The sequence below is a fragment of the Epinephelus fuscoguttatus genome, linkage group LG1 (assembly GCF_011397635.1).
Source record: "Epinephelus fuscoguttatus linkage group LG1, E.fuscoguttatus.final_Chr_v1".
NCBI classification, from domain to species: Eukaryota; Metazoa; Chordata; class Actinopteri; order Perciformes; family Serranidae; genus Epinephelus; species Epinephelus fuscoguttatus.
In genome coordinates, this window is record NC_064752.1 from 24,335,008 (window position 1) to 24,349,980 (window position 14,973).

The window sequence follows — 14,973 nt, forward strand, 5'->3', positions numbered from 1 at the left end:
GCTGAGGAAGATGCAGGTGGAGCCAGTAGTCTGTTGTAGCTCCACATCGCACTTGACTCTAAGCACGCCTACCTTTAGCGGCCCAATCAAATGCGCAGGATTAGATTTAAATTTGCTGTTACTGTACATCGATCAAATATTCAGTTTCATTGGGTAATACGTCACAGTATAGGGGCTAAAAACAGTTTAACTCTCCTTCTTGACTGGGAGCAAACTTTCATTTTTCACAGTAATTTGATTAAAATATCAACATCTTTTAATTTCTTTTTTTTTAGTTTGAAGATTGCACCTTTTCACCAGGTCATCAAACTTACAGACGACAGTAATTAGAAGTTTATTTGACATCCTCATCTAAAGCATATATAATTCTAAGAAGTAGGGTGGTTTGTATATTCAATTAAATTTAAATGTGTTAAATAAAGTTGTTTGTTTTGTTTTTTAATTGCATTGCTTACTAACTTTCTGACATCCTGACATCCCTACTTAGAAGTGTGCTTTCTGTAATGACAAAAATCTTAAAATCAAAAGTATCCATGATAAAAAAAAAAATGACAAACTCCACTTGCTGTTTGTTGTCGTTGTTTCTGCGGAAAAGTGTCACATCTATGTGGCAAACACCGAGCATGTTTACTTTGTGAGTGCTGACACAGTGAGGGGTAATCCAATATTGTGGCAATATTATGTAGCATCAAACAAACACATCTCACAGTGGAGGTAATTAAGGGTGATGGCCAATCGACAGTTATTCAGGTAATTATGAGGTGGAACTTCAAAGTCATTTATATACCTGTCTCTGTCACACTAAAAATACACAGCACTACAGCATTCAGAATGAGGCCAGTCGTTTGTTAAAATTGTAGATAGAAGCATTACCTTGTGCCGTGTGGAGTCATCTATTTTGACTTCTTGCAGGAGTCTCCTTGAAAGCGATACACTGCTGTTCTGATTCACAGCCTGGTTCACTACCTCTGATCCACGCAGGCCACACTTGTGTTCCTGCCTGCTGGGTGTCGCGCTGGGTGAGAGGCAGCGTGTGGGGGCGATCCCAGCTGGTTCAGCTCTCCCACTGAGAGACTGCATGCCTGCGGTGGATGGACTGAGCTCTTTTGGTGCTGTATGTTCCATGTTATGAGATTCAGGATGGACTTCAAATTGCACATCCAGAGCTGGACTGGGAGATCTGGGAGTAGCAGGGTTGGACTCAGCACTAGTCATTTGATGCTGGAACGTGGTGTAGCTCTTATCCTGAAAGAAAATACAGGCAATAAGTGAAAAATGCTGATTTAAAATGACTGTAAGGCTGCATTCGCTCCAAATCAGGCATTGCAGCGATTAGCCGCAGGGTTGTGCTGCGGTGTAGGCATGTCACTTAAATGGCCTATTTGTGGGGGAGTGGAGGGTAGAGACTAACAACAGAAAGTCAGTCTCCACATCTCAGTATTTGTCTTCTGTAAGTTTGTTTATGTTGGTATGTGGTATCTTTGTTGCCACAAAAGACACACATGAACGCACACAAGCAAAGCGAGTGTACTTCTTAGAAGGATAGTACACACAAGCTGCTATGTACATAATTTGTTTCTTTGATCTTTGTTTCTGATCCTGTTCCAACTTTCCACCACAGACCACTGCATTTTTTTCAGCATCCCCTGTGACCCCACCACCACAGCCTAGTCACTACCCACAATGCCTTACAGGAACAGTGTGTACCATTTAGGGGGATTTAGCGGCATCCAGCAGTGAGGACTGCAGATTGCTGTTGAAACTGCTCCTGGTTAGAATTCCATCATTGTTCAGGAGGTTTTTACCAGGAGCCGAATTATCCGTAGAGGTCACTTCCTTTCCAAACCAAACAGACCAGGTAATTAAAACTGAATAAAGCATTTTCATGGTACAAATCAAAAAAATCTCTGCAGACGATGACCTGCTCTCTATGATGATAAAAATGGCTCATTCACAGGTAACAAAAAAAACACAGATTTTTATTTTCACATAAAAATACACAAAGAAGACATACTTATTAATTCATATTTTATTTCTGCCGATACATCCTCCCAAACCCTACACACTGGACCTTTAAGCACACTGTAAAAAGGATGATGGCCTAAGCTAATATGGTAGACTGTTTCTAATGTTTTCAGTGTTACCTGAGCAACTTTAATGTTGTGTTCTGCCATTCAGATTGCACTTAATGAAACATGATAATGAGATGGCAAACAGTCATTGGGATTGACCAGGTGTTGGTGGCTTAGCTTTAAAATTAACCTCACATTTACAAAGGGTAATAGCATTCTCTTTAAGTCTGCTAATCTTTCCCACCTCCAGATCCAAAGTTAACACTCAGTGATGTAGTTCACCAATGTGTCACCTACCAATCAGGTTACATAACACACACTGCACATACAGACACAGTACATGTCTCTGTCCAACATTAAAGGAACACTTCGCTGAAAACTTTTGAATATCAAACACTCACCCCTGTAGGCTTGAGAGATACATGATTCTGAAAAGTTTGTAACTTGCTCATCCACTAAGGACGGCAGCTGGATTCACAACAGTAACAATAGATTCCAATGGTGACCCAGTTTCACAGCAGGGGGAAAAAAGAACGCCCATGGAAACTTTACAGAAACTCCTGCAACAAAAACACTTCTGAACAACACAGATAAAACCAAATGACCATTCTTAGAAGCCCACAGTAATGTACGTGTACTAGATGCACATAAACAAAGAGCAGCACATTAAAGCAGGACAATTATTCACATTGAAGAAAACATGTTTTTTTTTTTTTTGGACTGAACTGAACATACAGTGTGTGGACAGAGCACGATAATACTGAAGTTTCTGTGGACATTTTGATACACTGGTTTGCAGTGAAACTGGGTCACAGTTGGAATCCATTTTAACTATTAAATCAAAGCCGACTACAGCTGCCATTGTCCAACGAAGGAGAAAGCTACAAACTTTGCAGAGCCACCACTTAAGCCTACAGGCGTTAATGTTTTATATTCGAAACAGATTTTGGAAGGAATGTGGCTTTAATATCGTGCACCAGCTCAACAGGTAAAAAATTGGCATCAACAAGACCAATAGCCGATCACTTGATTTAAAATGTCAGTTTGACAAATAGATATATCAAATTTGAGTTAATTTTTTTCATTAACCCTGTTGTTTAAGGAACTGAGACATTCTAATTTAAAATGCAACATGCTGTAATACTATATTTTCCCAACATTCACACCGGCTTTTGCTATTCTCTATGAAACACAGAGAATCACAACTGTGGGATACTTAGAGCCAGATTGCCAGCACACCTACACTTTTTAAGTTCATAATATAGACATTGTTTCTCATGAATTAAACTGTTTGAAGCTTTTGCTCAGAGCTGCAATCGCTGTCTCTTTATTTCTTCCTTATGCTGTCTCTTTCTGAGGCGTTTTCTTTCATCTCTGAGCTTTGTTTTTGGGGTGAAAGGCTATTATAATCCCCTCAAGATTTTTATCTCACCTGCTCCATATGTTATTTGTTTTCTCTTTTCTTTCTGTGCTTTATCATTCTCATAACTGCAAGTGAATAAACAATTGCGATGCTACCGCACAGCCCATTCTTTCAATTATTATTGAATTAAAACAACTGTGTTTCCCTGAAGATATAACAAATTTTACATTGGTCTATTGTATCTCATACATTTCCAAATGGCTCATACATTGCAGGTTCATTGCTTTGTTTTGTTTTTAATATTTCTCTATGTTTAAGAACAAACGGTAGCACAAAAGAATGGCATGAAACTGATGCAACACCTTGAAAGATGATATTGCTCCAAGTTGAGAAATGAGCAACCTGCTATAAATGAATGAAAATCAAAATCGGGCCAACTGATGGCTAAACAGTCTGATTTATTACTACAGCCATGGCGGCAGAATACGGTGACTTAGTCAGCTAAAGTTTCGAGGTAGAGCTTAGGTGATTTGTCAAAAACTGTCCCACAACCTGTGTTGCATGTCTTGCACTTTATACTGTGCATCTATTTAAGCAAAGTTGGCATCCATAGCTTTAGAAATACGTTGCATGTTTCATTTATTGCCACTGCTAATGGCAGTGTAGTGGCAGTAGGTCAGTTTTATCACTTTTGTCAGGTTGAGTGTGCCTTTTGAATCTCAGACCTCCACAGTAGTTACAATGCCATTTTTCCAAGCACAAGTCTATTTTGTGTACACAACTCTTTCTGAAAGTCAACATTTAACACAGATCAATGTTTCATCATTTTGTTTTCTTTCATGTATCCTCAGACAAAGACTTCCTGCTTTCTTACAGAGAAGATGCTTCGCTGCTAGCTTACATTCTTTTGCTGATATTCTTGTTTTTCATTCATTTTTGAAGGACGCAGAAGGCTGCAACTATTTAAGTTTCAACACTTAAAACTTCTTCAGTGCTGCACAAGTATGGCCTACAAACAGCGCAAGCCTTTTGCTGTGTTCTACACTGAACTATAGTTTTTCCAAGGTTGTTTGGCTCGCCGCAGATGGGTGCCTTGCCCAGCTCCTGCTATTGTGTGCTCACTTTTTTCTCTAATAACTCAAGATTCAGACACTCAGGAGGTTTTTACCCAGAGCCAAATTATCCACGGAGGTCTCTTCCTCTCCAAAACAATAATACAACATGGTAATAACACTGATTAAAGCAGTTTAACATTAAAAAAATCTGTGATTTTCTGACACTGCTCATTGTGAAGGGGCTGCAAACTATGGTGGCCAATGCGAAAACATGGCTGGCCCTATTGTCCAGACCCACTCCCTATGTAGACAGGCTTATTCTAAGGTAACAAAAACACACAGTGATTCTTATTTTCAGGTAATAATGCGCTTAAGAAAACCTTCTGATTATATTATATTCCATTTCTGCTGATATAGCCTCCTAAATCCTACACACTGGACCTTTAAACACACTACAAAAAGGATGATGGGTCATGGCCTTACCACCTACAGTAACAAACCTCAGATTAGCTCATGCTGGTTAGCTTTCATAAACTTTTCCAGAATACTGCAGTGCAAGAAACTAAGATCCACCAGTTAAAAGTGAATGTGGAGCTGAATGGACTGTAACTCATACTCCTTTACCATGGGCCAATGACAACATGACTAACACCTACAAGACAACTAGGAAACAGGAGGGCTGTCAGTCAGGAGAAAAACTGTTCATCTTTTTTAGCCTACTCTCTGTGTCAAGCTTCTGCTACTTCTGCCAAGGACAAGAGACAAATGGAATCAAAACAATGACAAGAAATAACAGAACAGACCAGAAACCTTGAAAGGGTGCCATTTTAGCCCACGCCTTTGGAGAATTTAAAAGTTTCAATCGAGTCAGTCCCTCCAAACTTTAATTCTATGAATGTTTCTTGAGCTGACAGGAACTATGGTGGTGGTGGCGTGGCTTTATTTCAAGACTGATTTCAATGCAAGCAGCTATCATGTAGTGATTGTGTCTTCTCTGAATATCTTTGCACTATATTGAAATGTACACCAATGACCCTGCTGTTCTCAGTTGCTTGGAAATGGATGTGCTGAAAAAAGGGCAACTTGGGTCTTTTGTTTTACTATGAAATAATTACAGACCCATCTCAAATCTTCCCTTTACTTGCAAAAAAAAATCTTGAGAAAGAGATTCAGCTCAACAACTTTTTTTAAATATAAAAGGCCTTTTGAACAGATTTCAGTCTGGCCCCAGACCAAATCACTGCAGTGCACTGATAAAAGTGTTAAATTACATCTGTGTTCATCTGAACATCGATTCAGGTAAAACATTCATTTTGATCCAGCTTGACCTCAGTCCGTGATACTGTTGCTGATACATTGGTACGGTCCTCAGTTGGTTCAGATCATAGTTTGAGGGCAGGGGCTGTGTTACTGTAATTGGGAATCATAAATCTGAGTTGATCACTGTGATGTGAAGTTCCCCAGGGTTCAATTCTGGGATCGCTTTTGTTATATTATTATTATTATTATTATTATTATGTTACTCTAGGTCAATTCATACATGGCAATAATTTGCTCATATTAGATATGCAGATGACACTCAGATTTACACTTGGCAAAGGAGGGAAGTGGTTATACCCTGGTCAGTGCAGCATATTCTTACTCCCAGCTTGTCAAATGCTGATGCTTGGTCGATGGCCCTACACATCAAACAGTGACACCCTAGGTACCCCTCTAGCATCACTCTTGACACTCAGGGACAATGTGTCAATTTCCACTCTTTGCATGCATTGGGCTTTTTCAAAATAAACTTCTGTGTACACAGGAAATGTATAATTTCCACTCAGTAAATGCATACTGTTTGTTTCAAAATGAACTTCCAACTTAGGTTTATTACATTTTTAGGCTTATTTCCTCAGGTTTAGGCAACAACAGTACATAGTTATGTTTAGAAAAAGATCATGGTTTGGGTTAACATAAGGAGGTCTTACTGACATAAAGTCACATGACATGCGTGACTACATCATGTGACTCACATCATGTGTACATTGTTAAAATAACTCACTGCTGATATTTGGTTTAACACAGGAACCAAACAGCAGTTTCTTGGGTGAAAGTCCTGTGAGTGTTTGACCAACCTCTAACCTACTCAAATTTTCTCACTCTTAATACTCGGCAGTTGCTTACACCATATTATGATGATCAGGCCTGATTCGCTGCATAAGGACAACATAGGGTGCCTCGGTATGTCGGTAATGTTAAAGTGTTGTAAATCCAGCATTTTTTTCATTCACGTTTTCTGGCAAACCATCTTCCTCTTCTTCTTCCCTGCCTTTGCTAGGGTATTGCTGCATTGTTGGCTCTTATCACCACTAGTTGATCAGTGACAGGACTGTGTATTGTGTCACCAATGTGTGCACATATGCATCCTATTCTGTGAGACCTTCTCATGGAAAACCAGCTCCATAGCACCACTGGAGGTCAAATACTCTGTAAAGAATCCTTAAACGAACTTTCTCAGTTGATGTTTTTCATCTTCACCCAATGGGAAGATGTTACAATAACTTTAAGTACCCCACAATATGTTTCCACCACATCTGGAGCAATATGCAATTTGCAGCTTTGTGGTCCACCACAAATAGCCTTGCTCCATCAGCCATCATAAAAAATCTATTACAGAAAAACATTTCGGCATACTCTAGCCTGTTGGAGTGTGGTTTATACTTGAAAAAGTTGTGGTTATCCAATATATGATCTTTGTGGACACCTGACAGAACAGCCATTGTGTCCTTCTAGAAAAACTGTGTTTTCAAACAAGTGTGGCTCACATTTTCCCCTCTGAAGAATAGTCACTTTCAAAATGACTACCATCTCACAGAGAAGTTGTAGGTGGGAAGCCAGAAAACATAAAAAAGCCCTTCTTTTTGCTGGTAGTTTCAAAATATGGTGCATTGCACTGGATCAAATTGCTTACTGTGGTTTCACAGAATGAAATTACATGCTTCTATCCTCAGCCTGTAACCATAGTTCATACCAAGTGATGGGAGCTGATTTTAATGTGTTAATTTGGAAAAAGTGCCCAGTTAAACACCCAACTCAGACACACGTTCAGTGTTATTTAATTGTGAAATGTTGTAACAATTCATTTTTGTGCATTAATCCTCAGCTGTTTAATACTGTTGCTATGACTTAATTTCTGAGAATACTGATAGACATTGCCTAGAAAGTTGCATTTGTGGTTTTCACATGCAAAGGCGGAGGGAAAAAATGACTACCTCTATAAACTATGTAGCTATAGGCATGGTAATTTCACTGGTAACAGCAAGTGCATTGTCCTTGGACAGCAGGTGCGGCAGGTCTTCTGAAAACGAAAAGTACACAATATTCTACTGGTCAAAGCCCAGGCAATAATTTTCTATGGTGGGTGTTTGTTACTTTAGGAAGTGTTTTGATGGCTCATTATTAGGGCAGTGTTTGAAATCAGCGTTTGAAAAGGCTACATGATAATTTGCCTTTGAACAAGGCAACCTGTCTCACAACCTGTGTGTGTGTGTCACATCCTCCCTACCTTGCCAAAAGCAGCTTACTTTTATTGTCCTCTGTCTTTTTTTGTTTGTTTGTTTGGGGAAGTAGTACCAGGAGGTACTGCTGACGATAAGTTAATAATAAGCTATTTTGGGCTTGTTAGTGATGTAAAATGGCAGCCAATGAAAAGGAATTGTTTGTGCATGTTTACCAGAGGTGAATATGGACATGAAACTATTCCCCTAATCAAAACGTGATGCAAAAAATAAAGAAAAGTATCAACTCTAGAGCTTTGTAGAAGACAAAAAACTGCAATTAAATTACCAGCAATTTACAAAGGTCATAATAAAAAGAATCACCTTATTTCAAACAGAACCAGCTTTATACTGTGTTTCTTCACCCTGGTGTGAGCTCTATACATGCACATCTGCACATACACACAATTACAATGGAAAATGGTGAGTCTTAAGAAGAGCTGAGTTACTAAACTTAAAACCTGACATTTACTATCAATGTTTAAGAGAAGTTTTTTCTCCTGTCGACTTGATCTGGAAATATACTGATATAGTTAGATGTAGTCTATGTTTGGTACCTTATCCACATCGTACAGGAATGCAGTGTGTGGATGTTATCAACAAGTTACAAAATACACCATCAAACATCAGATTTGAAGAATGCATGCAACAGATATTGCTAGTCTCTGTTTTTCTTTAGGTTTTCGTGTTTTAGGGTGGGATTTGTATTTAACATGGTGCATAGAATACATTACTTTGAGCCAAAGAAACTATATTAAAATTAAACTAATCAGCTGCGCAACAAAATGAGGTTCTTAAGTCTGAATTATCAGACTTATTATAAAGTTTTAAATAAGTAAAAGCAATTAGCATTTCTTTGAAGATAGTAATCATTATACTCAGTTCAACAGTTTAATTTCCCTGCTCAGCATAAAGAAAACTACTATTCTTTATTATAAGTCTCAGAACCATTAATAAATTATCTGATGATAAATAACCCCTCTGACCTTCGACGTTAAAGTATTCTGAATCGGCAGTAAACTGTAACTAATCAAATTAAACTGAATCAAATTAAACTGTGGACATAATGTCAGAGGAATATATCTTGTGTCAAAACAACATACAAGATGCACGATGCATTTCAAATGCGTGTGCATTTAAATTACAGTGTGCATGTGTCTCTCCCCAAGAGCAGACGTACCTCATCACTTTCACTGCCAATAAAGTCATCCTCAGGCTGGGCCTCGTATCGCCCCCCACTTTTGCTCTGAACCTGATCATCTCCCATCTCCATCTTCTCCTGGTCGCCCTGGCCTTGCCCTCGTTTGGGTGAGTGTGGCTGGGATGAGAAAGTGAACACCTCCTCTTGCAGAATGAGCTGGGGCTCGGACCCCTCATTACTCTCCCAGCTGCTCCAGACCTCCAGGTCACATGACAAACCTGGACAGATCGAGCAGGCAGGAGACTCGGCTGGTATGGGGGCAGCTCCTGAACTTTCCTTGACGGGAGTGCAGCTACGCTCATCTAAAATAAAAGAGCATAGAACAAAAACAGGACGGTTTTAACCCAAGGTGCAGGAAATTCCTATCGAAACATCATAGTTGCATATGGATGTATATTTAAGAGGTTTTGATTATACAAACTGTATAATATATGAATAAGTCTTTCAGAATACACATAAAGGTCTGAGAAGAAGACCGAGAAGAGAATAATGATAGGCATCTCATCACGGTGAGCAATAAATCCTTTTCTAATTTTTCATCATGTGACTAATGTCATTCTAATTTCATCTGATCATATGCACATAAAAATTCGCAATAACAAGATGCAATATTGTAATTAATTCCACTGCTTGCCAAAAGAGAACATTAATTTCACCAGCACTGACATTTTTGTAGGTTTTGTTAATAGCCCTGCAATGCTAATGCCTTAATGACAATATAACAATATAAACAACATAATCAGGAGTGAGAACAGCAGTTTACTGCAAAGTTGTCACTCATGAAATGACAGCTCTGTCCAAACATCTTTAGAAATCTCACTGGCATATTTTCGAAGCAAATATTATTTCCATGCGACTTTAATCATTCTCTTTCCCACTTTTGTTAAAGCAGAAATAGAAAATCTTAGAGCAGTGTTACAATTTCTGACACTGTGTACCCGAATATATGGGTACAGACCCTTTAAACATTAAATGAAAGTTGCATCCGTTCATGTGTGTGTGCAAGAAGGCGCACTGAATCCTTAAACTCTACGATAGGCATGAGATCAAAAGAGGCACCTTTGTCTGAATGAGTGAGCACATTTGAACCTCTCGACAGTATAATCACTTTCTCTAATTGCCCACTGTGTGGCAAACCCTGGGCTCAGGAGATGTCCCTCTGACTTTTATTTAATGTGCCACATTACCATTAATGAACTAACTACTTTCCGTCTGTGGGCAGGGCTGCAGCAAAGGAGCTTACTGCTATGGAGAAACATCCATAAATGAGCTTTCAGAGCACGTGCGCTCATTTTGTGAGGACAATGCCGGTGTAGGTGGGTGTGTGAGCGTGTGTGTGGGGATGGGGGGATTTTTGTGGGCTGGAGTAGGAGTAGGTACTCCTACAAAAAAATCCTGCAAATGGCCTTGACGTGGGTTATGCAAAATTAAAAAAGGGGAACAAAAGCGATGGTGTATGCAGCATAGAATGAGGCTCATTAAAATTCATGCAATATTTTGAAGTGATTTAATTTATAAACTAAGAGTAGGAATAGGTATTTTTCTCAAGTAAAGGAGCAACTTGGTAAAATCAGAACATGCAAAGGAGACACCAATATCACTCAATATGCATATTATTCTCTTTTGTCCCATCCCTTGCTGTCTTTTTAGACCTTTCTAACCATAACTCAGTCTGAAACTGCACACGTCTCCCGGCTACTGCTGCTGCTGCTGCTGCTGCTTCCTGCTGTCATGCTCCCTGTCTGTTCGCAGCAGATTTGAACCTCACCTGCTGTTAGGTGCTCTGTTTTTTCTTTTAGGGTCAGAGGTTGTTGCTTGCTCTCTTGCCTACTGGCTGGAGGAGTGCTCTTCTCCCCGGTTTTACTCATCTTTCTGCTGCCACCAGGTGCAGCATCTGGAGAGGCTGTTAACCAGAAGAACACCTAAACCATGGTGCAATCACCAAATCATACTGTGTATTCCAACAAAGTGGCTTACTCCAGGGCTGAAAAATAAAGCCAAAGCCTAAGTGCCAAAAAATGCAGTTCCTTGAATGGCCACTTGAGGCTGGCTACAGAAGTGCGTCAATCCACATAGACACCCCCCCCACCCCCCCACCCCCCATGTTAAATTGCCCAACTTTACAGTGTAAATAAACATTTTGAGAGCCTGATTTAAAAACAGAAACAATACAACTAAACAATATAACTATATATTTATATAACTCACTCAGTTAAACATTATTAAGGCTTAAAGTTCTGCATAATTAAGTCAAGTAAGAGACAGGCTGTCTGCGAGGCTACAGTCTATGAGGCAGATCCATCCCTGCCCCACTACAGCTCCACGCTTTCCTCTTAATATGGTCACTTCTGGCTCCAAAGAACCAAGATGCTGATGGGTAAAGGCCGACCTCAAGGCTTCAAAACAGAAGTCCACCATAGACTGCAAAAATAATGGACATAGCTACTGTAATGTCACCCATTGGTTTGTGGACCTCCACCTTGAAGCCTTGAGCTCGGCATTATATAAGTCACCATCTTGGTTTTTTGGAGCCAGAAGTGACCATAGGTGAGAAGCTGGTGCTGTGGGTGAGCGAGGGGTGGATCTGACTGAGAGGCCAAGGACACTATTAGCAGGCAGCCTGTCACACAAAGCAGCTCACGCTTAATTATGCATCATTTTAAGCCTTAATAAAATGTAAACCGGTAAGTTATATATAAAATGCACCCCCGTACAGCTGCCATGGATGGGAAAATAAGCTACAGAGACCAAAACTGTTTTTTGTACCAGGCTGTAAACATGTTTATTTCTGCTGTAAAGTTGAGGATTTTAACATGGGGGTCTTTGGGGATTGACTGGTTTCTGAAGCCAGCCTCAAGTGGCCAATCTAAGAACTGCAGTTTTTGGCACTTTCGTATTGGCTTCCTATTTCAGCCCCCGAGGTTGCCGCTCAGTGTCCACAAACCAAAGGGTGACATCACGATAGTTATGCTATTATTTTACATAGTCTATGATTCCAACTTACACAGGGCACCTACAGGTATGAGCAATGTATACTGAAGATTTGTGAGGATCTTTTTATTACCACTTTAAATTTGAGACCAAAGTCACAGTGAAAATACACTCTTTTCAAATAAACACTGATGTCAGTTCAAAATGAACGGTAAGGCAAAATGACCCTGATGATACTCTCTGTGCTTACATCTCAAAAAAAAATAAACTAATGAGAAGGCCGGCCAGCAAGGTCGTAGTTTAACGAAGCAGACTCATTGCGTGAGCTAAAAACATGGAGGAGGTGAAAATAAGGGCATTGTGTGCATGCAGGTGTTGAAGTCATTTTCTCCGTCAAAAAGATTTTTTCCCATGGTGCCAACAGCGGAAATTCTCACAGTGATGTGACTTAAAAACATTAAACACCCACTGAATCTGAATTTAATTTAATTTAATTTTTAATTTTATACTAATCTGTATTCAAATTTTTAGACTTTTAAGAACAGAAGCCCATTTTAAACTGCCTGTTCAAGGCTGGAATGTCATCATTATTCCACCTTACCGTTTTCTATAAAAGATACAATTGTAGAATGGGGGAATAAAGATGCCTTGCCGGTAAGCCAGCAGCAGAGATAGTAACAGTGCTGAATCAACATTTGTGTAAAAGAGACAGCCGGCAGGACGGGACAATGGATGGGATGAGTGTGATGTTTTGACGATGTGTTGTGTGTAGCAGCAGTTAGCAGCTAACTCAAAGAAGATGAACAGCTGCTAAAAATGTCAGTGAATTGGGAAAACAATAAGGTCGGGGAGCTCCTAACCCTCTGAGCAGAGAGCAACACCAGCCGCCATACAACAGGGATGATAAATGATTGTTATTGGCATGTTATACCTTTGCCATTGTTTAGAAAGTGCTGCTGATGCTTATGTTATATGTCACACTAGAGGCCTGCATTGTTGTGTTAAACACCACACCTGTCATGCCTCTCTTGCTTCCAGGACACTGGCACGCTATCTAAAACCACAAACAGTGGCCGCATGATGCCTACATTGATTGGTCCTGTATAAAAAAGCATGGGCGGCTAAATGAAGGGACTTCATAGCAGCCCTGTCACACACTTGCTGTGTAAAAAGGGCTGAAGAATGTAAGGTGCAGTGCACAAAGCTTACCTGATGATGCTAGTCTCTCTCTTCCGGCACCACAGACTCGCAGCTTCTTAGATCCCAGTTTGTCCAATACTCTGTCTTTTGGGGGATGGGGCTGTAAACTGCCAGGTGTTCCTACATAGAGTACTTTCACCATTAGAAAAGCTTTATAACACAAAACAGTCGCACAACAATGTTATTATAGCCTGCCAGAAGCATATCTGTGAACTGATTATGCACTGTGAAAATCCCTATTAATGAAGGCATTTCACTAACTGAGCTTCTTACATTCATTCAGTGCAGAGAGAATACATCCAGCTACATTATGTTCAGCTGAATTAAGAAATTTTAATCATCATTCAGTCATGCTCAAAGGATGTTGTATTATCAACTGTAAAAGCTGTTATTAGGTGCTTGGGAGAACATACTCTGTCAGAGCCGGGCTCTTGTTCTGTTGGTTCACATGTAATGCTTTTACCGCTGCACAAGAATAATCGAGTGCATTCTTAAGGTCAAGAAGAGCAGTAATGAGAGGAAGACAGTGTGCACTTTTACAGAAGGCAGTTCACTTTAAGTCACGCAGCTATGAAAGCCTGATCTGCATTAATGCAAATTATGCTCACATGCAAGAAAATAAAAAGAAGCTGAGTGATTTTCATCTATTAAGATTCTCAGTCACCCAGGTCATAAGATATTTAGAGGTACTAGACTCACTTACAAGTCCTCTAACTCCTTGTTCTCTGTGAATTGGAAAAGTTGGTATCGCTATACATTTATCATTTACATATCATTTAGGTTTAGAAAAATACTCTTTCATGTCACAAGATCAGTTAATAAAAATTTTCCTGCACACCAAAAAGAGCAACGCGAAACAACTCCACAAACCCAACACTTCATACTCATACATGTTTTTGCTTTGTTGACATCTTGTTGTATTCCAGCTCTGAACTCAGAACAATCGTAGGGGCATAATGACCACAGGAGGGTTTGGGCAGTTGTGATATTAGTTTAGTTGAAACCGCCTATAGTTACTATGACTTTCCAGGTCAAATTTATAAATCACACTGGCCAGTAACTACTTTGGGTGGCTGTCCGATAATACCCGCTCACGGCATAAGACTCTGGATCTAGAGTCCACTTGGAGGGTCGGGCGTTCTGTCTGATCTTCAGACCCTACATTCAGAGGATATACAATAGACCAGACGTCTTAGTTAGTCAGCTCATGAGTGCAGGCATGCATGTGGGTGTGCCAAGCATGTGGTAATGGTCCTGGATGTTCTTGGGTCTGGAAGAGAGACAAGCTAAGTAGAGGTACTCGTTCCCATTACTTCATTTATTCCGATGAAGTTGAACTTCAGCAAGGCCAGCTTCATGTAACAGGGTAGTTTCCTCATGGTGCCTAGGGCGGGCCGCATATGAGGATGCTCTATTGGTGAGAGTGAAGTTTTTCATTGAGAGAAAATGACTTTCTTTTTCACATAATGATTTTAATGTGCACGCAGGACCTGCCTCAAGTAGCCAGCTGAAAGCAAACAGGTTACCAAGAGGCAGTGTATCATGGGAGTAGAAGAAAAGAAACAGAAGTGAACACTGTAGGCGGACTACTTGATTTCCATAAGCTATATTC

At 39.9% G+C, this 14,973-nt stretch overlaps 1 protein-coding gene across 2 annotated transcripts in view; it reads right to left on the reverse strand.

The window, feature by feature from the left end:
• The window catches only part of cfap20dc (CFAP20 domain containing), a 43,747-nt gene that overhangs the window by 17,814 nt on the left and 10,960 nt on the right, over positions 1-14,973 (reverse strand). The window contains exons 10-13 of one of the 2 annotated variants that reach the window (XM_049588894.1): positions 13,371-13,481; positions 10,999-11,133; positions 9,210-9,532; positions 874-1,245 (exon numbers count right to left, since the gene is read on the reverse strand). In XM_049588894.1, coding sequence (XP_049444851.1) covers positions 874-1,245; positions 9,210-9,532; positions 10,999-11,133; positions 13,371-13,481 — 941 coding nt within the window. The remainder of the gene's footprint in view (positions 1-873; positions 1,246-9,209; positions 9,533-10,998; positions 11,134-13,370; positions 13,482-14,973) is intronic. The other variant, XM_049588902.1, reaches the window with a different exon arrangement.